Source organism: Alligator mississippiensis, chromosome 4, assembly GCF_030867095.1.
Source record: "Alligator mississippiensis isolate rAllMis1 chromosome 4, rAllMis1, whole genome shotgun sequence".
In the NCBI taxonomy this organism is placed as follows: Eukaryota; Metazoa; Chordata; order Crocodylia; family Alligatoridae; genus Alligator; species Alligator mississippiensis.
Window position 1 is genome coordinate 7,423,542 of NC_081827.1, and position 26,714 is coordinate 7,450,255.

Consider the following 26,714-nt stretch of genomic DNA (forward strand, 5'->3'; position numbering starts at 1 on the left):
AAGCCTCTTTAGATCTACCTTCCTAATGTATTGTTGCTTTATTAGGTTGAAGCTGTGTCAAGTCAGTTGTTATTTTTTTTCCATTTGAGAATGAGGCCAACAGATAAAGTAGGGAATCTTATTTGTTTTATTTTGCTTTTCTTAAAAAGAGAGTGAGAGTGAGGTACAGCAAGATGCTGAAATAAAAACATGATGATTAATACGGGGATAATATGGATTGTATTTTTGGTGGGCTCATTTATGCCTGAAGCCTGGCATACTTTCCTCTCCAACTTTGGTCAAATATTTCTGAAGCTACCAACATTTGTGAGAATTCTGTGCAATGCTGAGGTTAGAGCATGTGTTGACTACTATTGTCACTTGTATTGCCATAATCAGTCAGGGCCAAGGCTGTCTTGGCTATACCCAGTGCTCCTGCAAAGTGTTCTACTTGATTATGATCCAAATGACTGAGACAAGGATGGGAAGAAAGCATATGAGCAACATGTAAAAGGCATAGTACTTGTTGTTTATATTTCCTTTGTCCCTAGATTTTTTTAAAATTCTCCTGAACAATTCACTCCAGCTTTTTGTCCATGATATACACTAAACTGCAAATTAACCTAATTCACTCTAACCAGAAGGAACTGGTTTTGCCTGGGGAGAAAAGGTAGGGAAGTAAAACCTGTTAAAACTTGACCAAAGAGATAGAATTAGGTGATATTGCTTTTTATTCTGTGATTTTTATGCTGGCTCACTTCTTTTTTTGCAGCTTGCTTTATGTAACTGAGTTTTTTGTTTTCAGATCTCTGACTCTGTCATCGATCGTATGAAGGAGACATCTTCACCCGGTGCAAAACCATCCTCTCACCAGCGATCAGCATCTGGTGATCATGGCTTGCATGGAGCTGCTGCAGGTATGTGTGTACTTCCTGGGGACAGAAGAGCGGGTAGGGGAAAGAGAGAGAGAAAAATAGGGTGCATTTTATAGATTACTATATAGTAGGTTTGGAACGTTTCGGAATCTTTTATTGGACCAGATAGTATACTTGGGAGAGAGGTTAGGCAAGCCTTGAGGGACAAAGTGTGCTGGCCATTTGTGTGTTACTGTTTCATGGTGATGAATCTCTTCTTAGAAAGTGAACACATTCTAAGAATGTTTTATGTTTTAACAGGTTTTATGGTATTATAACTTTTAATTTATTTATTTTTTTCTCTTCCAAGGACCTTGACAATAAAGTGTTAATTTCAGGTGATTGTTATAGACTTGGGTTTTTAGTTCACAACTAGTATTTTAAGTATTTTCTTAAAAACATACAAAATAAATGAGGTTAAAGGTTAGACACTATGGCAGGTATGGGCCTTGAGGTAAGATTTGAAGCTGTAGAATGTAGCAACTATATTATATTGCACTGAATGCATTACAAATATTAAATTTCACAAATGCTCCTGTTATGAAGTAGTCTGTTAAATTTAACAGAAAGAGAAATTGTGACACGATGAGGTGAAGTGCTTGATTTTGCACACTGGATCAGCTGCCAGGGTGTAGTCAGTGTCCTTTGAAGTCCATAGGAGACATTTCCATTGACCCCCGTAGACTATAGAGTAGGACCTTAGTCCTCTTCTTCAGTCCAAAAAATCTAATTTTGTGAAAAGGATGTCATTTTTGTTGTATAATGTCGTTATGAAAAGAGCACGCCACAGAAATGCATTGACTAGGTTTTCTTTGAAGTTATCCCCCTACCTCTTCTAGGCCTTTGTAGTGATATGTTTCACCATAGACTCTCCATCTGCCTGAAGAAGGGTGTTTGTACCCAAAAAATTGCAAGGAACAATTTTTCCAGCTATTTAGTTGGTCTAATAAAAGATATCACATTTACTCAAAGAACTTTGTCTACCATAGCATTAAAGTGCTTTTGTAAACCCGGAAGTTCTTGTTGGCGTTGCCCATCATTATCATTATATGCAGTTAAAGAACAAACTAAATTTGGTGTGTTGAATAAAGAGAGCCTTGTACTTAGGAAACTGTGAAATATGAAGGGGTGGGTGATTGGAGCATAGAACTTGAAAGGAATCGCAGAGGCCTAATCTTGAGGTGCATGTGAGTTGGTTCTATATTTGGCTCCTCCTTGTGTGGGGGAAGCAATATACTTCTGAATAGTTTGCAAGCTTGGGCAAACTTGTATTAGCTTTCTTGTACATTTTCAGTTTTAAAAACAAAAGCCATCCATTTAGACGAGGTGGTCATATTTCTTCAGAAATGTACAGCAGGGGTTGGAGCTCTGTTTTGTTGCTAAATGAACTGTATTTAAGAGGATATAATTATATTTAAAGTAGGGGTGCACTGATAGAGATTTTCTTGGCTGATACTGATAGCCAATGATTAAGCAAACATATTGGCTGATGCTGATCTGATAACTGATATTTAGTAATAACTCGGGGCATTTTAAAGTATTGGCATAAGCTTTTTTTTTTTTTTTGCGTGCTCCAGCAGCCTGCTGCATTGCATGCATCAGCGTTCTGGCACTTTAAAATTATGTGTGTGTGGTGGGGGTGGCACTTGAACTTAATCTCATTGAATGAGCTGAAGTTCAGTTGTCACTACCACCATTTTTAAGTATGGGATGCTTTTAAGCAGGGCAGAGGCAGGCTGCCTGCTGTGGGCTTGGGACTCTCTGCCTTGCTGCCTTTGTACTGGGAACTCCACATTGCCCGTGTGCCGCTGCTTGCCTGGCAGCCGGGGGCTGCTGCTGGGCTGGCAGGGTGCACGTGGCCAGTGCAGAGCTCCTGAGGGAAAGGCAGCAGAGTGGAGAGCCCTGACCCTACAGTGGACAGCCTGCTTCCACCCTGCGCAGAAATCTCAGGCGGCACATGCCCCTCTCCCCCATGCCTCCACCTGGGGGTGCACATAGCAGGGGGAAGCTGCCCCCTGGAAGAGCTGCCTGTGGCCCGGTTCTGCTCCCTGTTCCAGCTCCGGGTCGCATGTACTGTCCTGGCTGGGTAGTGCCCTCATCCCCTGCCCTACTCCCTCCCTCACCACAGAGGCTGTGGTCTGCCCCCCACCATTGCCCCTTCCCCTCCAAAGACTTACCTTCAAGGAGCTGCTCTCCATGCTGCACTGCTGTATTCCTGGCCACATGCATGCGCTCAGCTGTGCACGTGCATGCAGTGCCCCTGCATCTCATTCCCGGCAGCCCCAGGCAGGACCCCTTACAGGTTAGAATGCTGCCCACCTGCAAGAGGAAACCTGCTGTTTCCCAAGGGACCCCAGGAACCTGGGGCCACGGGCCTCAGAGGAGAGGGAACCCAGGTGTCCAGGGCCATGGCCAGAAGGCATGATTATCGGTAAACATTATTGGTTACAGTGGGCAAAAAAAGTCAATAACTGATAATGTCATTTCCCTTTTATCGGTGCCAATCCGATAGGCAACTGATATATCTGTGTACCTCTAATTTAAAGTACTGTGTGATGTAGAAATGCATAACTCATTGAATGGGCTCAGTGAAGAACTATGGCTGTTGAGCTCCTTGGACATACTAATATTCAGAAACCAGTTTGTTTATGATTTTCAGGATTTTTCTTTTTTACCTTAATTCCAAGCCAGTAGTTTTGTTGGCTCAACCTTGCAATCAAATGAACTGCATTTTTGTCTTGATGTGTTGCAGGCTTATTTTTTCACTGCTGGTCTACACTTGGTTAAAAAGATAAGGGAGCGTGAAGCTTATTTATGAGAGATTTTGACCAGGATGAAAACCAAAATAGGAAAAACCCGAGTAAAGATTTCTGTAGTTCCTGGTTAAGGAATAACAGATTATACTGCTTGCAAGAAAATGTATATTGTTGTTTGCCAATATAAGATGGATTTTTTGACTTTAGTTGGGGGAAAAATGAAGTTATGTACAAGCATAATGAAATCTGACATTTGAGTACTCCATCTTAAAGCATCATAGCTTGCTTGAGTAATTTTCAGCCTTTTGAGTAATATTAAATGCACTGAAATATTTAACAAGTGTAAAATCTTTAAAGTCTGTCTATGATTCCTAGGGCAATATTGATGAAAAGTAATTTGATCAGACTAAGTGCTTTTCCTGAGCATGCATTATATCTAAATCTTAGTCATAACAGACAAAAGGAAATAGTTTGATTCTTTTTAGCTTACTGGATTACTGTAAAGTTAATATTCTACTTAGAAACAAGAACAAAACCTCAAATTACCTTATAAAAAGGCTTGCAGTCTTAGCCAGCCCTTTGCCTCTATTTTTATTACTAATGATGCATCATTATTCATTATTTGTATTGCATTAATACCTAACAACTTCATTTAAGGATTAGAGCCCTTTTGAACCAGGCCCTGTCTAGCGAAATACTAAAAATGCTGTGTCCCAGCTTGCAAACTATTTCAAACCTAGAATGGAGGAAAAAATAACTACAGAATGTGGTCCTTCAGTAAAGATATTTATAATTATTAATTTTGTTGCATGAATGGGTGTAAGGTCTCAGGTTGCTTGTTGGAGGCACTCTTAAAAACATACTGTGTCCCATGCCTTGAGGCATCTAGGATCATAGGAAAGTAAGGCTGGAAGGGACTTTATAAGATCAGCTATTCTAACCCCCAGATCAAAGCAGGATTGTTCCTCACTAAATCACCTCATCATGAAAACTTGCAAGGATGCAATTCCACAATTTTTTAGGTAGTCTGTTTCAGTGCTTAATCACCCTCATAGTCTAGATAAGGAAGTCACATCTTTTCTTCCCTACACTTGTATAATCCCAATTATTAATTTTTTCTTCTTGTCATACTTTTTAAACCTAATAATTTTGTTACTCTGTGGATACTTTCCAGTTTTTCTACATTTTTTCTTAAAGTGTGGTGCCAAAACCTGGGCTCATCTTTCTGGGTGAGGCCTCACTAGAGTTGATTTAGAGTGGAAGAATCTTTTTCCATGACTTGTATAAGTCCCACCTGCTTTTTAGAGTTGAGTAAGTTGTTGATTTTTTTTGCAAAAACTTGACTCCTGTTCAGCTTATCTTCTGTAACTCCCAGATCTTTCCTGCAGTGTACGTTCATTTCACTCCTCCAAGTAATTTAATGAAGGTCCTGAACAGCGCTAGCCTCCGTACAGTCACCTTGGAGACCCCACTTTATCTCCTCCCATTTTGACATGGATCCATTAATTGCTCTTTGAGCACAATTACCTAACTAGCTGTGCACCCATCTATATAGCAGTGTCTTCTATGGGGTATTCCATAGCTTATTTATGAAAACATTATGGCAGATGGAGATAAAAAACCTTACTAAAGTCGAGGTATTTTACACCCACTACTACTCATATCTGTGAGGCCTGATACCCTCTTGGAGAATAAAATTAGGTTGATTGTTGATTTGCCTTAACTAACTTCCAGAAAGAATTTGTCATTGCCTTTGTAAGCATCTAGAGGACAACACTGATTGTTTTACTATTATGCATGTATTACTATCTACTATTATACATTGATTATTTTACTGCGATGTATCTTTTGGGGTATTGAAGTTAGATTGACTGTTCTGTAATGTCCTGCCCTTTTTTAAAGATGAGTACTATATTTGTGTTATGCAGTTGGTCCTCACTTGACATGTGCAGGTTCTCAAAAAAATAGCCATTGGCTTTACAATTAGTTTTATCATTTTCATGAGTACTCTAGAATGAACCTTATTGAGCCCTGCTCATTTGAAAAGATCCAGCTTGCTCAAATCATATCCAGCTTTTTCTTTTCCTACTCTAGGTTGAGCCAAGCAGATCTCTTGCTACATTTCCTTATCATTTCTTCACGTCATGCTCTTCATGTTGCGTCTTTAAGGAATGCTTCTAAAGGAAGAATAATATAAATACGGAGTCTAAAATCCACACTACAACTTTGTACAATAAAACTGAATAGTAGCACATCTTTTGTTACAACGTGGAGCTTAATACAGTCAACGTAGAGGATGTAGAATTCATTGGGTTTCTCTTCCCATCTCCTTCTCCAATTACTGTTATCCACAACATATACATAGTTTGGCCTTAAACTTCTAGTTTTAGTACTGTTTTTATAGTGGGGGTGCTGGGAATTGAAGTCTGGCTACCAGCTGGAACTGCCATTTTGCCCACCCTGGATGTATAGCTTGTAAGATTATTTCTCCTTTAGAAAAAGGCATTGCTGCTTATCCTTAACCATCTCACTTTCTTGTGTGCCCTTTTCTTTGGGGCAGGTGTAACTACATTATCAAATTGGAGCAGCAGTGTGCGCTGCAAGAGTAATTCCCTGGCCCTTTTTAAAGATGAGTACTATATGCTTTCCTTTTGTCTTGGAGCTAAGTTCTCATTTGAGTTGCACAAATCTGGAATAAAGCCACAGACACTTATGATTTATTCTTACAAATAATGTCATCTTGAATTTATTCTGATGTAATTGAGATAGTGGCAATGGCGGTGGCAACAGCTCCAGCCTGCAACTGCTGTAGCGTGGCGGGGCTGGGCCTTGAGCAGCCATGTATTCTGTGCCCTGGGCGAGAGCCAAAGGATAAATGGTGGTGGGTGGAGGTCGAGTGCGCAGGTGTAGGTTGCTAGCCTTGTGGGGTGGCAAGTGGCAGGGGGGACAAGGACAGGCAGATGCCATGAGAGCAGGCACCGTGGGGGGTGGGGGAGAAGGGGAAAGCAGGGTAGGTGCTGAGGCATGTGGGTATGGAGGGACAGGCAGCAGGGGGCAAGTGATATGGAGGATAGATGGCAAAGGTAAGGTGTTGGGGAGCAAGGTCCAGCCACTTGACTTCCTTCCTGCGTCCCCCACTGCCTGCCCCTCTGCCACTGGTTTTCTCAGTGGAGCTATGGGGGCAATGAGTTTAAGGCAATCCTATAATAATTAGATTCTATCCACGGAAAAGCATAACACATTTTTCATATATAGAATCTGATTATTACAGGGTCATCTTAAATTCAGAGTCATCTTGGATTTGGGTAAATATGGTAGTAAGAATCCTCTCTCTTTCTAGCCTGTGTCGTTCAGGTATTTCAAGCAATATGTTAAGTTTGAAAAGGATTTTTGGCTCGTCAAGGAAAACCTGATTTCTGTATTTCAACAAGAATAAGATAGCACTAGCAAAGGAAGATTAATAAAGAGTGGTATTTTTGTTCATCCTCTGAACGTAATGGATTTGAGACTAAGCATATATAGGTTTCATGCAGGCACCTCCCTATGAAGAAGATCAGGACTGGACAAAACCTTAGTGTACTACAAACTGACTTACCATTTGATTGTGTGCTTGAAAGTGTGTGCCAAAAGAAATAAACTTTTTTTTTAATAGTAATATAAAAGTAGTGGGAACCTATAATGTTTAACCTTCTTGCATAAAATATGTTCCTCTTGCAATAATAAATAAATAAAAACCAGTTCATTCTAGTCTAGACTTCTTTTTTCATGATTCTGCAGCTCCTGATGCTTTTTTCAGCAGTGAAAGATGGAGTTATTCAGTTATACTGCTGGGGGAGACTTGAATTTTTTGAGAGCATGTATGTTGAATTTTTTCAAGAACAGAAGAGGCAGGCACAGGAGAAAGATAGACCATGAACATTCTCAAATGTGGGGCTGCTTAGTTGATAAGCCAACACATTATTTTGCCATTTTATCAGTCTAGTCTCTTGTCTGCTTTTGAGACTCAAGACAAACCTTAAGGATAAGTACTTCATAAGAGAAGTTAATGGCTTGCTTACTATGGCAGTGTCTCTAGTGGGTATTTGATTACAATAGGTCAGCTGCTTTGGTATGGAGAGTGGACTTCATTAATTCTGCTTTTACAGGTCAGTATCTGTCTCTGCATGTATGTGGTTCTTTGAGCACAGGCAGCATTTTACCTTTGAACAGATATTCATTTCGAAGTGTCTGTTTTGTTTTTATACATACTGTAAAATGGGCAATTCCTCTGTACAGCGTACTACGCTTCCATGGTCTCAGGTAGATTTGTCAAAATTAATTTCATGGTAAGCCACCCAGGGCTATAAACACTCTATTAGGTTTTATGGAATGCATATATTTGCTCTAAATTTTCTTTTTCATGAAGAGCACCATGCATAGACGTGGCAAAACAGTTTTTATAGTAATTAGAACTACTTACCTATGCATATAATGTATGACTTCTGTTTACAGGTCAGGAGTAACATATCTGTTCTCTTCGTTTCATTGTACAAGGATTTTGTGCTCAAGAACGCCAAATCCCCAACTAGTTAGTGGAAAATGAATATAAAAAAGCTGCCAGCAGCTGATGTACATGATTCTGCTATTGAGATTTGTAGTACTGCAGCATTTTAGATTTAGTCTCACTAGCTTTCCAAACTAAAGCTGTGGAAGGCTATTTTATCCTAGATAAGAAGAGGATGGATTTCCACTCCTGCAAGGTGTAGATTATAGAATATTCTGCCAAACAAAATAGTGATGGTGTGAAGCACCAATGTACTGAACTTAAGTACAGGGTAACTATTTTTTGGGGTGGGGGACAAGGTGGTAGGCGAGGGGGTGGAGGAGGGAAGAGGGCCTGGTGTCACCTATCTGGTGTAAGATCCTGTATTCAATTGTTTATCACTTTTTTAATGAAGGTTAACCATTTGGACTTAAATTTTCTATGGTGAATGTGTACCTCCAGCTAAACTCTTTTGGAAGAAACTCAACCCAAATGATCCATTCACTTTTTAGAATAAAGCTAGGGAGAAATACATGGTCCATATTTAAAAGCATCTTCACCAACTTAAAAAAAAATCCTTTTTCATCCAGTGCTTTGGAGCAGAGACTTCAATTTTTGGCAGAGGGCTAAGTTTGTATCTGGGATGGAACTACTGCCATCCTTGTGGAAAAGACCAAGAGGCAGTATGAGGGAAGAGAAGATGAGATACATTAGTTGAGAAGCCAAGATGTGAGTTAAGATCTGACACTCACTGGTTGAGAAAGGACTGGGACACTGAGCCAGAGAAAGGGATGGAGACTGACTGGATGAGGATCTGGGTGTGGTGGGGGAAGTCTGGGACAGAGAGCCAGTTGGGATAGGGAATGTGGCCTGCAGGAGTCAAGGAGGATGGCATGGAAGGGACAGGAAAAAAATTTGGATTGCACAAGAAGTTGGGGTTGGAGGTAGGGGTAGGAGTCTTGGGTTGATTAGGTAAAAAGACTGGGGTCAAGGGGAGAACTGGGAATGGACAAGTATGGGGAAGAAGAGTGAGTGGAGGCAGGAGACAGGAACTGAGAGGGGACTGGCTGCATAGGGAGGTTTAGACTGGAACTAGGCTGAGAAGCCTGAGGAGCGTGGGCTGGGCCTTTTTTTGTTTTTTTACACAAGGAATACGAGGCTCCTATTCATACCTTGGAAAGAAAAGGAACGGATTCCAAGATTCTGGAGTCGTATCCTTCTATAGACACATTTCTGTGAAACCTGCTGGCAAAGTGTCCCGTTCCCTGCCAATTTTAGTCAACACACAGGATGACAACCTACTATTGCTGTCAGTTAAAATGTTAGTGCAAATGGCAGAAATCTGCAGTGGATATAAAGGTTCCTACTCTGCTGATGATTTGTGGGAGTTAAACTTAATGCGTTACATGCATTGCAGCCTTAATGTTGCTTTTGTGACAAGGTTAAACATTCAGCTTGGGACCGTGAAGCCTGATTCACAGAAGTGCTCTGAACATAGAAAGGAGCTGGCAGATAAACATGGAATGTTAAATACTCTTGGAAAAAAATTAGATCCTTGACATCCCAGATTGAGCTCCTGGAATCATAGAATCATAGCAAATTGGGGTTGGGAGAGACCTCAGGAGGTGATTTAATCCAACCCCTTGCTTAAAGCTGCACCATCCCCAGCTAGATTGTTTTAGCCAAACCTTTGTTAGGCCAAGTTTCAAGGATGGGTGCAGAGGTTTCTGGGAAACTGCACCTCAAGGTGTTGACAAGAAAAACTATCACTTGCTAGCAGCAGCAACCTCCTGTCATCCGGCAGGTAGATCCAGGGCCCACATCCCCTGGAGGGCTGCGGGGACTCTACCGGACTCATCCTGGGGGTGCAGCCCTTGATCTGCCTGCCGTATCACAGGAGGCTACTACTGCTTCTCGTTCTTCCTGGCGCTGGGTTGGACTGCGTCTAGCACCGATCCCAGGCAGCAGGAACAGCCCCCTGTGATCCGGCAGGCAGATTGGGAGCTGCACCCCCAGGAGGGCTGTGGGGCTTTGCTGGACTCCTCCCAGGGATGCGGGAGGCCCCTGATCTGCCTGCTGGATGACAGGAGGCTGCTTCTGCTGCCTGGGACTGGTGCTGGGCACAACCCGCACCCAGCGCTGAGAAGATTGGTGCCGCTGCTGGCCTCAGCTAACAGCAACAGCATGCTGACATATGGTGAGCAGATCTGGGGGCTCGCACCCCCAGGAGGGCTGGGGGCTGTGTCAGAATCCTCCCAGGGGGTGCAGCCCCTGGATCTCTGCTGGATGACAGGAAGCTGCTGCTGTGGGCTGGGACCGGCGCTGAAGCCAAGCCTGGCTTCAAAACTCAAAATGTTTTGCAACTTTCGAAACGTTTCTGTTAGACCCCGACTCCACGTGGTGCCCAACAACTAGGGAGATGATGATCCAATTGCTCATGGATCCTGTTACTCATTAGCCAGAGCAAGCTGGGAGCAAACACCAGCACATTGCTTGCAACAGTTTTATTCAGAATGGAGACAGCTTTGGGCAAAGGTCCCAAAAAACAACAAACTGGGGACCTGCACTGAACATTAGTTCTTTTTACATTTTATACCCCTTGGTTCATACATGCTAACATTCACTCCACCTCCGTCCCTCCTTCTGTTCCACCCATTTCTCCTCCCATCTCAAGCTCCACCTCGGTTTACTGTTTACTTCATTAGCATGGAATTGCCTATGCATTTCATTCATTTACATGCCTCTGTGCTAAGAGCCCATCCGTAAGGCCATGAACTTGGGTACTCTCTATCAATCACTGTTTTTTTCTGGTTCTTTGCTGACTTGTGTGCGGGCCGGGAGCGATCCGGGCCTTTTTTCGCGCCGCGGGCTGTGGCCAGCAGCCCGGGCACGCTGGGTCGGAGAAAGCAGGCGACACGCTAGAATTAGGCACGGACGCTTAATGGTTAATTTAAGATTATTTTACTTACACCGAAGATGGTCGCGGTGCAGGCAGGAAAACTTGCTTGAGTTACAGTTACAGATAGAAAAGAAGAGAGGCGGACTAGAGTTCCTTCCCATGGACATTCTTCTAGCCCATCCGGTTGGAGGCTCTAAACCGCGAGCCTGTCGCGCCAACCGAAGAAAGAGCTCTGAATAGACTCACACGAAGTTTGCTAGGCTCCGTGGAACGAAAGCGCGCAGGGAAGGGTACGTCGAGGGATTAAGCGGCGACGGGGAGAGGTGAGAGGCTGATCAGACCCCTGTTGCCTTCTTGATATTCACGCTGGGTCCAGTAGACTCCGCAGCGCTTAGAGATCTTCACGAGACGTGAAGTCTCCTCCTCCTGATGTTCGTGGAGTCCTCCCTTGCTGGGTTCTCCTCGGAGTTCTCCAAGTTCTCCAACTTGGGCGGAAACCACTCAAGCCTCTTATACGGCTAGCAAGCCAATCGCTAGCCGCCACGTAGGAATAATTTAGAACTGGCCAATAGTGGGGCACAAATTTAAATACAAATAGCGGGAACTCCTTTGCACCGTGCATCTCCTCTCTGCAGCTAAGAAATGCACCCTGCAAAGAAAGCTCCGAGTGGCGGGAAATAAATTAGCAGTGCCGAAGCGCGCACAAACAAAAATCACACCCTTGGGTTGTGACAACTTGAACGCCATCTCCAAGGCCTTGATTCTGCTTTATCTCCTGCCGATAGCTGGTGGGCTGTATCTTGTTCTTCTTAGATAATGGGCTCTAACACTATGACTTTGTTTAGAAAACTGCTTGCCTAAGCATTTGCAAGGTTAGTCTTAACATATTATCCTGCCTTGTGACCAGCAGCTCTGCTGAGACACAGAAAAAAGCCTTCATTCAGTTGCAAATCCAGTGCTCCCCAAAATCCAAATTATTGTCACCCTAACAGTTTTGAGTGCCCTTGTTTCATTTCAAAGCTGTTTTGAAGACTGTTGTTTCATTTTGATTTTGCTGTTTCGAGCTCAAAATGCATCGAAACAGCTTTGAAATGAAACACCTGGTGAAATTTTGCACAGCCCTATTGATTACTACCCCTTGAGCCTGACAATCCAGCCAGTTTTCTATCCAGTCTATTCATCCATCCTGGACTTGGGTGGTTTGCGAGAATGTTGTGGGAGAGTGCATCAAAAGCCTTGCTAAAGTCAAGGTATATCGTGTCTGTAGGTATATCACATACCGTATTTACTAAAATATTAGGTTTGCAATGTGTGTAACCTTAAGTTTAGCTCCCTTAAGTTTAACTTCCACAAATCATCAGCAGATTAGGAGCTTTTATATCCACTGTAGTGGTCTCTGCCACTTGCACTAACAGTTTAACTGACTGAGAAGTATGAAATCAGGGAATACTTCGGACTTTAACCTTTGTGTCATTCAGCTCCCCATACCTGAAATGGGGATAGTATTTTCCCCTACCCTCACATATTGTATTTAGTAAAATAATCCAAGATAAGATTTCTTCCCTTAGTTGACATGGGGTGGGGAAAAAAGCCTCATTTTGGATTTGAGTGCCTACTAGAGGAAGCTGCTGGCTCAGCTTTGGCTTTAGCCCTGGGCTGAAGCTGGAACTGAGCTGCTGCCTGCCCTGGGCCTGTGCAGCTGGCTTTGTGGGGGAAGGAGCTTGCAGCTGGGGGGAGCGCAGGGGAGTCTGTGGGGTGAAGAGAACCTGTAGCCTGACCCCCACTCCCACCCTTGTACCTGGGTCTGTTCCGCTCCTTCCGGCTGCTACCTGCCACCCTTACCTTCTGTTACCTCTAGCCCTGACTCAGCTTGGCAGGTAGCTGCAGCCATTTCTTCCTGGCTGAACTGGGTCTGCTGCTGCAGAGTGCCCCAGAAGAGCAGAGCTGCAGCAGAAGGTAAACGGGAGGGTGGGCAGGGAGTGAGGTGGGCACAGGAGACAGGTGGCAGGAGTCGGGTACAACAGGCACATGGAGGAAGTGGGAATCGGAGCGGGGGTGGCAGGCTGTGGGAGGGTAGGGGGTAGGAAGGCAGGGAGTTGGGGGCCAGGCACAGACATGAGAGGGCATGGGCTGGGCAGCAGGGGATGGAGAAGCTGTCAATTGTGGAGTGAGGGGAGGAGGGAGGCTGCAAGGGGAGCCGGGAGTTGGGCATGAGGGGCAAGGGGGCAGGGGCAGAGACAGGCATGGAGGATAGGTGGCAGGGGACGTGTGAGGGCAGGCAATTGGCAGACAAGGGGCTGGGGAGCAAGGGGCTGGTGTCTGGCCCCTTACCCCTTGTTGCTGCTTTCCTTGACACAGCGAACTTGTAATTTTCCATGTATAGAACCTAATTAGAGGAGGGAGTCTTACATTTGGGGGGGAAGTCTTAAACTTGAGGTTGTCTTGGATTCAGATAAATACAGTAGATTTTGCAAAGATAGATGAGCAGTTTATGAAGTACTTGGCTACTACAGTAATGAGTGCCTGGAGAAGTCTGAGAAAGTTAATAATTCTGTCTTAGCAGAATTTGAGTAGCATGCTGTAAATAAGGCTTGGAGCCACACACACAACTCTGTGGATAAAAAATACAGAATTGATGCTTATTAACCAAGCACCATCTTTTCTCTTTACTGAATGAGGCAGTGGTCATATGAACAAATTAGTATATGACCATGGAAGTAAAGAAACTCATAATGGATATGTATTAGGTAAGCAGAATTAAGATGATCTGTGTCGCTTTAATTCTCTTACTCTCAAATTTTTGTGTACTTGACTTTGTAGCCTTAGTTAGCTTTTTGTGTGTAATTGTGCTTAATTCAACAGCAAACCTGTGTGCGCTCACTGCTCAGCTGCATTGACTTTACTTCATGCAGAATCAGCAGACAGAGTAGTATGATATATGATTCTTTTCATATATGTAACTTTGTTTTTAATTATTCCTTATGTAAAATGCAGCCAAAAATAGACACTTATATCATATATTTTGGAATTAGCATGTGGTAGTAGAAGAGGGTAATGGTTCTAAATTAGGTAATTACATTTTACCTTAGAAATAGAATTTTACATCAGCTGCAACCATTCCAAAACTTAATATCTCTATTTCTTGAGAATAAAATGAGGCCGCCTTTTTGTGTGTGTGCACCCCCTTCTTCTATCCCCCCCTGTTTCAATATTGTTTTTTGATGATAAAGGTCAGTAAGTGCCATTCCCCCAGTTGAGTGAATATTCACTTATTATGTCTGCCAGGAAATCTTCCTTATCTTGAAAAATATGTCCTGTTCCAAACTTGGGAGGCTGGGAACTCTTTTTCCTGTAGATGGAAAGATGGATCTAGGCAGGTTTTGTGCTTAGTCTGATTGGCTGCTAAAATAATATTGCTGATGGTGCAAGTGTTAAACTAGATACGTGTCTCTTCCTTACCTCTAGGATAGAGAGAGAGTTAATTGTTTCCACATCTGCTCACATACATCCTAGAGGTTCTCGAGGTGGGTGTTACCTACTGCGGTTTTGTTAATAACTTAAATGCAAACTTCTCTAAGTCTGATATATCAGGCTATACACAGAATTCTTCCTCCACCACTTAAATGAGACCACTGCAGAATAACGATGGCACTTGTGTAGCATTGCTCTAGGCACTGTTCAGGAAGGAAAGTGAAGAAATCTTGTTAACACATGCGGTATGTATTTAGTGCTGACACTGCCATATCTATAATACTAGTGTTCACAGTGGCCCTTTGTGGCAGGCTGTTCTCTTGTAGTTGGGGATAGGATAGGCTTGTTAAAATTTGAGGCTCAGAACTTAAATAACTTGCCTAATGTCACTTAGGAAGTTGGTCAGAACTAGAATCAACTCTGGAAATTCGGAGGTAAAGCCCTGAGCTCAGTCTACTAGACCAGTGGTTCTCAGCCTTTTTCATACTGAGATCCATTTGCCAAGATTGGCTTGTCCCAACTCTCACCTCCCCCACTCCCCTGCTTCCCTCCCTGCCCCCCCTCCGAGCCATGCTGGGATCCCTCACCCCCAACCCATAGCCCCTGCCCAGCCCTGCCAAAGGGGTCCCCCAGCTGCTCCCGTCCCGCTCAGGGTAGAGCGCGATGGCTGTGGTATCTCCAGCTCATGTGGGCAGCAGTGGAGCAAGTCAGGTCTGGCATGGGCTGGAGGGAGGAGGAGGAAAGGCCTGTGGCACCCCCCCACCATGGGCTGGGCATCCTGCGCCATGCCAGGCAGCCTGGACACGGCCCCTCCCACCCCCTGAGCAGCGTCTCCCAGCCACTGTGCCCCCGCGAACATGGGCACCAGTTATGGTGTCGCCAGCCTGGCCTAGGTAGCTGCCCCCTGCCCTTTCTCCTGCTGAAGGGGCAGGTTTCTTCCCCCTGCCCTTTTGCAGCCTTGGCGCCTGGCCACCTTCCCTCTAGTACTTGCAGACACCCATCCCCTCCATGCATGCACACACACGCCCTGGCCCTCCAACCCCTGCCCAACATACATTTACCTGCATCCAGCTGCTGAGGTTGCTCCCATGACCCTGCCTGGCTGCGTGCTGGCCATGCCCCAATCAGCCCCTTGCAGCAAGGGGAAACCCATGCTTTCACACAGTTTTTCTGGCACTTGCTTGTGACCCTTTGAAATATTCTTGGACCCACTTTTGGGTCGTAACCCATGGGTTGAGAAATGCTGTATTAGACCACCTTGCTGCCTGGGAATATAATCTCCATGGTTGGAATTATCCATAAAGATGATTATTTGGAATCCCAGTAGCCCAGAAGGTTGAGTCTGGATTGGGGCCTGATTGTTTTCGGTCTGGACAGACACTGAAGCAGCAGGTAGCCTCTCTTTAAATTTGGTCTCGTGAAAAGTATCGAGGAATCTTGAGTGACCTGGGTAGGTGGCTTGCCGTAAATAGCAGTGGATCAGAACGTGTTCCACGCAGATTTGGTTCTCTACTGACTTCAGGAGAAAGACACCACTTAGAGAAGTGCCAGCACTCTTACTCCAGTGCTCACATATTCCTTGGAGGGTTTCTGCTGAGGCTCTGATTGACTTAACTTTGATTGTCTTACAAGATCTGACTGTTTCCAAGTCGGAGGTGCAAAGGCTGCAGCCAGCTATTGCAGTTAGCTTAACAAATAAGGTTTGGGGGCCTTGGAATGTGATATTTTCCCTTCAGATTACTTTTTTGATATGTTACTGGTGAGATGTTTCTTGTTTGTAATCAGTGCTAAGATGATAAAGGGATATGCCATTTAAAGGATCACCAGGATAAACGTTACGTGGCGGTACCTTGGAGGGATTTCTTATCTTACAGTCACTTTTTTGTTGTTGGAAAAAAATGCTTCTTTTAACATGGGTTTCTGCAACTCCTGAAATTGACAGTAAAATGCTAACAAAACTGCTGAATCCTTTTGAACAGTCAGAGCATGTGCTGTATAGTAACATAAATACACTCATCCAAGTTATCTGTCAACGGACACGACCTGTCAGCAAAATGAAAACAAACGGGGATGTATATTATGGAACGAGAGGTTGTCTGTAATGGAAGTCACTAGAGACTTTCAACCAGGAATCACTATTCTTCAATTAGATTAAGAGGGGAAAAGCCTTTCGAGTTCTGCAGGTCCTCATTTCTTCATGACACACAAATCGGAGAGGAAGGTATTTTATATGGTGGATCCTTAATAACATGATTACTTGGCTCCTCCATTCATTCTGCTGCAATAAGGAGGCCTCATGGCTTTAACAGGAAGTACTTGTTTTCTATCAGCGGTGACTTATGTACAGCTTAGAGAATCTTTAATGCAATACTAAATAACATTTTAGAGGTATGGATCTGCTGTTTTTCTTTTCATGACAATGTGATAAGGTTTGTTTTTTGTGTTCCAGCTGCATGCTGCAGCTAAGTGTTACTAAAGCTCTTCATCAGCTGTCAAATCAGACAGGTTAAGTGTACTGTGCTTCTTCCCTGAAAAGCTTTCTACTAGTTAATTAGTTAAACGAGGAAACCATTTAAAAGGTTGTTGTGTTTTTTCCCCCCCTCCTATTTTGGGGAACAATAAGTGGTTTTTACTAATAATCTTTTCTTGTTTCCTGAAGGTGGCTTGAATGTGTTATAAGCTCCTTAGAATCCAAACTTGTGGCAGAGGTGATATCTTTTATTAGACCAACTAGATACTTGTAAAAAAAACCCCAACCCTTTATTTACAAGCCTTCAGGCGCACTCACCCTTCCTCAGGCATAGGAGAATGTATAGATTGTAAAATTTCTTCTATGTGGAAATGAAAATTTGTATTTCACAGGAGAGCTGAAGGGGTGGTATAAGCTCCTTGGTTTTAAGCTATATTTAGAAAAGACACTCCAATTTTTAAGGCACACCATGATAAAAATTATATTCCTCTTTGGAAAATGTAATCTATTGTTACAAGCAGAACTTAAAATACTCTTAAAAGAAAGATTAGAGGAGAAAAATATTCTGCTTTTCCAGTTGAGCCTTATGCATTTGATTAGTACTTTGTATGGAGTCAGGTTCCCTGTTTCTCTTTCAGCCCCTGAGTTATCCGCATTATGTAGCCAAAAATGCCATTCAGCAAGGCAGTGGAGAGGCCTGAAAAGTAGGAAAAAGGAAGCATGTAAAGATTTAGCAAGAAAAGGGTTCTTCAGGGCAGGAGTGTTTCCACTTCTAACTCATTGCAAAATTATCTAGACTGCATATTGAAAAGGAGGCATCCCTTTAAAGCACCAATGATGCTTCTGTTTGCAGGGAAGGTATCCAAGTGTCCCTGTCTAAGATCAGAGGCTCCTTTCTAGAGCACAGCGTTGCTGATTAATACTCTGAATGAGACCCCTCCCTTCCCCTTCTCAGTGGATTGACCTATTCCTCTAAGGTGGTTACTTGAACATAGAGGTTGTCACACTGGCTGTTTGCAGGCGTTAACCCCCCCCCCCCCACCCCAAACAACCCCTGCGCTTTACTGGGAGAAGCAGCACGTTACTTCAGCCCTGGTCTGCAGCATCTGTATAGATCAGGGCTGTGGGCTGTAGCTGTGTTGGTCTAAGGACATGGGTAGACCAAACTCTTTGGGTAGAGGTGGTATCTTTTATTAGTAATGGCAAAAAATTGTTCTTGGCAAGCTATCACCTCTACTCATAGAGTTTAGTCTGCTTGCATAGGTGCTTCAGCAGGGCTTTTTGGTGCTTTTAGCTGATTCAGTTGGCTATTAGATAAAAGCGCCAAAAAGGCCCCACTAAAGCATTCGATCTATACAGACATTGGGTGAGCTGGGTCCAACTAACATGCTGCATCTTCTGGGCACATGTTGCGCTTGGCACAGGACTGCGCCAAGGTTAAAGTGCCTTTTTTTTAAATGTCTGCAAGTAGCCACACTGATTTCTCTTTGGAAGAAGAATGATCTTTTTACTTCATTCTGTGGCTGTGGGTTATGGACCAAAAGTTTGGGACTTGACTTCATGTTTGTGTGTGGCAGTACCATTGACAACCATGTGCGTTTTGGTTTGCTGGTATTGTTGGGATCTCGTTTTTTTTGTCCATGTGCCTTCTAGAGGTCCTGCATTTTGATGGGCCTTGTGCTTTAGTCCCGCATCTCTTGCCAGCATTGGGAAGTGCTTCTTTTTGAGAGTGCAGACAAAACTCCGCTGAGAAGAGGCTGGCGCAGCCCCTGGCCCCGACAGCGGGCAGCCCACCTTGCCCTGTGCACCAATGTGGGGAGGGGCACGTGGCCCCGCATGCCTCCCCTGGGGGTGCACACAGAGTTGGGGAGCTGCCACCCCCTCCACGACCCCCGGATGAGAGCTGCCTGGCGCTCTGTCCTGCTCCCGGTGGGGTCACATTCACCGTCCCGGCTGGGCGGTGCCTGTCCTGCCCCAGCCTCAGCTGCTACCCCACTCACTCCCCCACTGTGAGGCCCTAAATCTGGCCCCCTCACACCCTTTCGCCCCCACAGATTTACCAGCCAGACACTGCTTTCCAAGCTGCCAGGCTGCATTCTTATAAACTGGCTATCGTATCAGTATCGGCCATTATGGCTGGTTAATAATCAGCCATCAGTATTGGCCAAGAAAATCTTTATTGGTGTACCCTAGTAGGAAGCACTTAAGGGGATGGTTAAACAATAAACTATTTTTGGTAAAATATAATTTTAATATGCCTAGACTTCCTGCCCTCCCCAGAGAAACAAAAAGCCTCCAAAATCTTTTTAATGTCTATATTTTCCTGGCACCTGCATATTTTGGTGATAAACTTGGCAGAAATAGATAATGTTGATTTTATAACCTGACTTGTAATATGATACTATTGGCAGGCAATATTCTGTTAATAATTTGTTGAAACTTGTCATTTTTAAGTTGCTTTAGTAATAAGTGTTTTATGGGATGCAACAGGATGCTTTCAGTGTAGTGTAACATTGCTGCTGTACTTAAGATGCAAAATAGACTCTTAGAAAAAAGGTACTGTGTGTTTGAGTTGGGATTTTTTTCCCTGAAGGGAAGTCTAAAGCCAGCCTGTGCAGTGGGATTATTAATAACAAATATAGTTTTAATGCCTCAGGTCTCACAATTTTTGCACGAGTTTCATTTACTTTCCTTGTATCTGAATTGAGTTACAAATGAAAACAAATGTGTTGTAATTTGCATCCAGGCCGAGTAAACTGCATCTGAAGTTGTCTTCCTGCTGCTGCAGAGAAAACACGGTCCTGTCCGAATCTCTCCCTATACTGTAATCTTAAAGTAAGGATTAAATTTAAAGAGCCCCAGTATCCATGAGAAAGATCTCTGCCATTTATCATCACAAGCCTCTTTTTAATAAAAAGTTAGTGTGAAGTGAAAGTTTTGATGACTCTTGAATTTGTTCCCCACATCATAGGTATTTAATATCTTTTGGTAGAGGGGCTGCTGCATTAGTTTAGTTGTAACAGGGCAGTGGGTGCTCATGTATTTTTATGGAAAATGAAAATAAAATTGATACAGAATAACCAGCTATTACTGAAACATCAGGCCATGAAAATCTGCAGAGAGGTTGTCAGACTGTTTTAAATGGACAAAGCAGATTTCTGGTATCTTTATTACTGTTGTGTGTAATTCCAAGCAAGAAGTAAATAATATATGCTTGTGTCAGCAGAAGACGTACCAATGAATGTAGTATGCTGCTCTGTGAAACCGTCTCCTCCAGTTAAGGAAACTCTTTTACCAGTAAAGAAGAAAAAAGAGGGCTTTCATTTTTAAAAAAGAACACCCTTTTTTCAGTATAATTTCATGGAACAAAAGGAAGTTCCTTCAGCATTTGGAGCTGGGAATAAACAGCATGCTGGGAATATATTGTATATAAGCAATAGTGTAAGAGGCTGAATGCCACTGTGGTGCTGAAGATTGATATTTGCATGTGGTGCGGCAAATGTTATCTCTGGCTATCTTTCCCTCCTGTTTATTTGCTTTGCCCTCGTTCTTGATAGTTCATTCATATTGAAAGAGCCCAACCAGCACCAGTGTCTGCCCTTGGTAAATTGAGCTTAAGATCACTTAAGACTTCAGATGGAAGACAAAAAAAAAAAAAAAAAAAGAAGAGAAAACTAGACATACATTGGTACATCGGTCCGATATTGGATCAGTACTGATATAAAGAAAATTGACTGTATTGGAAATCGGCTTTTTTTGCCTGATGTGGTTGATAATTTGGCTGATTAAATGCCCTGTGCATGCGCGCAGCCACAGCGCAGCACATAAGCGGTGAGGAGTACAGCCCGGTAGCGTGGAGAGCTGCCTCCACCTGCTAAGTTTGTTGTGGTGGAAGGGGAAGGGGGAAGGAAGGGGCATGGAGGGGGCTGATCAAAACCCCTGTGGTGAGGAAGGGAGTGGGGCTGGGGCAGGGTGTGGGACAGATTTGTGGCTCGTCTGGGGGGGCGTGAGGAGGGGTGGTGGCTCCTGCCACTGCACACACCCTGGGAGTGCATGGTGGGGTGGGCATGTACCCCCAGATCTACATGCAGGATGCGTGTGTGCTGCATGGTCAGGCCAGGGCTGCGCTGCATTATTCCCGGTGGGGGCTGGGCCAGGCTGTGCTTGGGCGGAACAGGCGGTGGTACTCGGAGTGGGCTGTGGTGAATTTTGGGTTGGCTGCAGCCCCCCTGCAGAGCTTCCCTCCCAGTGCCACCACTGTGCACCCCAAGCACAGCCTGACCCAGACCCTGCTGGGAAGAGCACGGCGCAGCCCCGACCCCAGCCTGCAGCTGTAGCCTGCCCACACCCTGCTGCAGATCCGCGGGCACATGCTCCCCCTTGCTGTGCTCTCCTAGGGAGTGCACAGTAGCGGGAGTTGCCCCCCCCTGCACTCTCCAAATGAGCCTCAGCTCTGTCCCCCACCCCACCTAGGCAGTGCCTGCCCCAGCCCCTCCCTTCAGCCGCACTCCCTCCCTCACTGCAGGGGCCTTGATCTGTGTCCCCCACTCCCTTCCCTTCCCTTCCCTTCCCTTCCCTTCCCTTCCCTTCCCTTCCCTTCCCTTCCCTTCCCTTCCTTGCCCCTTTCCCCACAATAGACTTACCAGCTAGACACTGCTCTTCCAGCTGCTAGGCTGTGTATTGGAAATCAGATCAGTATCAGCTGATATGTCTCCTTAAAAGTCGGCTTTCGGTATTGGCCCCAAAAAACTCTATTGGTGTACCCCTAAAGAGCCCCTCACATTTTTGTTTTCAAAAGATAAACAGTGAGAAATTTATGTTTTTTTTCATGTGTGGCTATAATTTATCTGATCTTACATAGTTTTTAAAAATAAATCTATCAAACTCAGGTCCATATATAGAATACACAATAACAAAACAAGCCAGTTAATAAATATCATATGAAAGTTTCTCTCTTGTATTTCATTCCAATTCAGTTACTTCTTTCGAAGAAAGGGGTGGATAAGTAGTCTAAGGCAGGGATTTCGAAGATATAGCCCATGGGCTAGATTCAGCCCATACTGATGTAATCTAACTCACAAGACTGGAACTATGGCAGTGAGGCAAGCGATGGCAGTGTTAATTTTTGTGGCTTCTTGTTGCTCATATTACTGCCAAATTTCTGATCCTTGGGCAGCCCCACAGGCTGGATCTGGAGTGTGCAGCTATGTTTTCTGGCCCTGTGGCCTGTTCTCATGCTACTCCACTTGTGTGGGCTAGATGAGTTTGATGCCCCTGGTCTAAGGCATCTTACCCTGAATATCAGTTTGTGTCATTATTGGCTCAATGTAAGAATGAAGCCAGTGCTTACTGTCCTTTTGCTAACTTTCTAAGGATTTGGTTGGCTAAACTTTCTGAGTGTTTCCCAAAATGTATTGATTCATATACTTCTTATTAAAAGCATTGTGAAGTAAATTGATGGAACCTCATTCTCACATATAGCAACCAATAGTTACTTGACAGATTGCTTGGTTTGTGCTGTATTACTTGTGAAAGCTGGCTGGAGCGTTGGGCTCGGAGAGTAGTAATCAACGTCTCAATGTCTAGTTGGCAGTCAGTATCAAGTGGAGTGCCCCCGGGTGTCGGTCCTGGGCCTGGTTTTGCTCAATGTCTTCATCAGTGACCTGGACGATGGCACAGAGTGCACCCTCAGCAACTTTGCAGATGACACCAAGTTGGGGGACTGGTAGATACGCTGTAGGGTAGGGCTAGGATTCAGAGGGACCTGGACAAATTGGAGGATTGGGCCAAAAGTCATCTCATGAGGTTTAACAAGGACAAGTGCAAAGTCCTGCACTTAAGACAGAACAGTCCCATGCACTGGTACAGTCTGGGGGCTGACTGGCTGGGCAGCAGCTCTGCAGAAAAGGACCCGGGGGTGACAGCGAACAATAAGTTGAACATGAGCCAGCAGTGTGCCCTTGTTGCCAAGAAGGCTAACGGCATCTGGGGCTGCACTGGTAGGTGTGTTGTCAGCAGATATCGAGGGCAGTGATTCTTCTCCTCCATGCAGCACTGGAGAGGGCACATCTGGAGTCCTGTGCCCAGTTTTGGGCCCCCCGCTACAGAAAGGATGTGGACAAATTGGAGAGTCCAGCAGAGGGCAATAAAAATGGTTCAGGGGCTGGGGAACATGACTTGTGAGGAGAGGCTGATGGAACTGGGCTTATTTAGTCTAGACAAGAGGAGACCGAGGAAGGATTTAATAGCTGCCTTCAACTGCCTGATGGGGGTTTGAGAGAGGATGGACCTGGACTGTTCTCAGTGGGGGCAGATGACAGAACAAGGAACAATGGGCTCAAGTTGCAGCATGGGAAGTTGAGGTTAGCTATTAAGAAGAATTTTCTCCCCATGATGGTAGTAAAGCACTGGAACAGGTTACCCAGAGGGGTTGTGGAAGCTCTGTCCTTGGAGGTTTTCAAAACCCTGCTAGACAAAACCTTGGCTGGGATGATGTAGTTGGGGCTGGTTCTGCTTGGACCAGGGGGTCAACTGGATGTGACCCCTTGATGTCCCTTTGAACCCTCATTTTCTATGGTTATCAGTTTCAGTGGTGTCTAGATGTTTTAAAATTATGAGGTATTTTGGCTTGTGTTTTATTTTTAAGATGACCATTTTAATCCTACTTTTTAAATCTTTTGCAATCCATCTTCTGTTCAGATAAAAGATTATTCTCATTATTCTCTAAAAGTGGTGAAAGAGGTTCAGCTTAATTTAGTTTGCTTAAACATATATTCTATAGCAGAGAGCTTTTCACTGTTTCACTTCTGAATATTTGCCTCTGAAATCAGTAGAGGATAAATGAGTTAGATGTATAGCCTCTGAATCAGAACTTCCCGGACCTTAAATGCTGGAGGCTGCAAGTGGGTGAGGAATAGTGGAAAAAACCCCAGTCATGCCCTGCTCACTCTCCCTTTCAGCATGTGCTCTTTGGCCCTGTGTGACAGGATACTGGGCAAGATGGCCTTATGGTCTGACCCAGTAAATGGCTGTCCTTATGTACCCCTGTTGCTTACGGTGGTTTTGGTGAGGTGTAGAAAGAGATGGTTTTGGAGAGAACTGCATTTTTAGCCTATAAAACTTTAAAGATAAGATCTATTATCTTGAAGTATATTCAGAATTGGACAAGCATCCACTGTACATGTGGAGCCACTAGAGCGATAGATATATCTACTCTGTTTGGCAAAGGAAGCAGGCCATTGTGTATTAAACCATGGCAGAGAGGCCTTCTGGGTCAGACCCAGATCACAGTTGTTGGCAGTCCCTTGATGCGAGGATGACCAGTCTTCCAGTAAATCGGGAAGTCATTGGTGGGTCTTTACACGATTGAGGAGGCTGATCCAAATGCTGCATGGGCCTTTTAACACCCACATCCTCTAAAGTCCACACACCTGCATGCTATGTGAAATTTAAACAGGCAAAATGGTCTTGATATCATATGTTCATATCAGTGGCTAATTAATTAAATGTTTTTTCATTCTTATCAGTATAACCTCTCTCTGAATTATGTTAAGCCAATACTTTTTTGAGTAGCTGGTTGTTTTTGGATGTGGGAGAATAAAAATATGGGAAATACTTTCCTTTATAAAGACTGTAAAATCTTTTTTTCACAATTTACTAGGTTGTATTCATTTTTATGACGAGACTAGCAAATTGCCTGTCAGGAATGACGGCCTGTGTCTGCCCTCCCCTCCTCCACCCCAGCCAGGGCTGCTCCCTGGCTCCCCCTGCCACTTTGGGCTGGGCCGGGTCAGGCTGTTTCCCCCCTCCTCTCTGCCACTTTGGGCCAGGGCCAGTCCCCCCACCTTTCCTTTCCTCCCCTCTGCTGCTTTGGGCCTGGCCCAGGCCAGAACTGCACCCACTCTCCCCCTTCCCCTGCTGCTTTGGGATGGAGCCGGGGCCTCTCCACCTCCCCCCTCCCCATTGCCACTGGTGTCTCAGGCCACGTGGGGTGAGGCCAGTTCTGGCCTCGCCCCCCACTCTATTGCCACCGTCATGGTGGCGCAGCCGCCAGCTCCTGTCCGAATGCTTGCACTCTGATTTGGTTGTTTCAGAGTGCAAATAAAGTGTTACAGACAGACAGACAGACAGACAGACAGACAGACAGACAAAGGCTTTTATAATATTTTAATATTTCATTTGTTTTCACTATATGCATATGACAACTCATAGTCTTAAAAAAACCAACAACTTGAATTCTTTCAAGTCTGTCCATATTCATGCTCCCCTTCACCAGGGTTGCCAGCTGTCATTAAAGTTCACTTAAAAAACAACAGCAACAAAAAAGCTTTCTCCTGCGACATGAATATAGGTTAGGAGGAGATGTCCCGGCCAGCACAATAGTTGAAAGGGACCTCCGGGTTATGGTTGATCACAGGATGAACATAAACTGCCAGTGCAATGCTGTAGTCAACAGAGCTAATAGCATACTGGGATGCATTAGCCGATGCATTGCAAGGAGGGCTAAGGACGTGATACTTCCTCTCTACTTGGCGTTAGTGAGACCCCAGCTGGAGTAGTGTGTCCAGTTCTGGGTGCCACACTTCCAAAAAGATGTGGAGAACTTTGAAATGGTCCAGAGAAATATTTGCAAGAATGATTAAGGGCCTGGAGGACAAACCTTTTGAGGAAAGACTAAGGGATCTGGGACTGTTCAGCCTGGGGAAGAGAAGACTGAGGGGAGAGTTAGTGGCCATCTATAAGTATGGTAAGGGGTGAATATTTGGAGCTGGGAAAGACTCTTAACTAGGGTGCCTTAAGGAAGGACAAGGAGCAGTAGCCATAAACTGTTTGAGGATGGTTTCAAGTTGGATGCAGGGAAGAACTTTGTTACAACAAAAGTGACCAGAATCTGGAATAGACTTCCCAAGGAGGTGGTGCAGTCCCCAACCTTGAAAGTCTTCAAGAGGAGACTGGACAGACATGTCACTGGGATCATTTGATCTCAGCAGTATTCCTTTCCAGAGCAGGGGGGGTTGGACTCGATCTTTCGAGGTCCCTTCCAGCCCTTAATTTCTAAGATTCTCTGATTTCTATTAGTAAAAACACTAAGCAGCCAAAGCTTGATTTGACATTCGGACAAACAGACCGCAGCAGAATCACTTGGTCTCTGAGTGAGAGCACAGCAACCTACAGGGAGTGTTCTCTCAGCCATGTGCTGCTGCTGCTGTGTCCTGGCCTGTCTTTTAATCCTGTTTGGTGCAGGTTGGCTTTGGGGGGTTTGTGCTGGCATGGGGGGAGCAGGGCTGCTGGAAGTAAGGCTGGAGGGTGGGTTGTGGTGGGCAGGGTGCAGTTGGGGGCATCTCCTGGTTGGGGAGAGAAGCACACTGTAAAACAGTCGCTGCAGCCAAGCAGAGTGGCCAATCCAGCAACCCAAGAATTTTTTTTTTTACTTGTTAATAACAAGTAAACAAGTAAACTTCTCTGCTTTTCACTATAGTTGGTATTAAACCTCCAAATTTCAGCCCAGTTCTTCATCCTTCTAAGTGGGGCTTGGCAGCAGGGCAGGGCCTGGCAGAAGAGTAACATTTACAATATGTAAAACATACATCAATAAATACATTTGTCAGTAAAACAGGTTGGCTGTCAGTAAAAAGCTTGCAGGTTGTCAGTAAAAAAAACCCCCAAAAAACATTTGGCTGCCAATCCTGTCTTGCACATGTGT

At 44.5% G+C, this 26,714-nt stretch overlaps 1 protein-coding gene across 3 annotated transcripts in view; it reads left to right on the forward strand.

Moving 5' to 3' along the window:
- The window catches only part of CHCHD3 (coiled-coil-helix-coiled-coil-helix domain containing 3), a 227,537-nt gene that overhangs the window by 1,885 nt on the left and 198,938 nt on the right, over nt 1–26,714 (forward strand). For all 3 annotated transcript variants that reach the window (XM_014607579.3, XM_014607578.3, XM_014607580.3), the window contains exon 2: nt 785–896. In XM_014607579.3, coding sequence (XP_014463065.1) covers nt 785–896 — 112 coding nt within the window. The remainder of the gene's footprint in view (nt 1–784; nt 897–26,714) is intronic.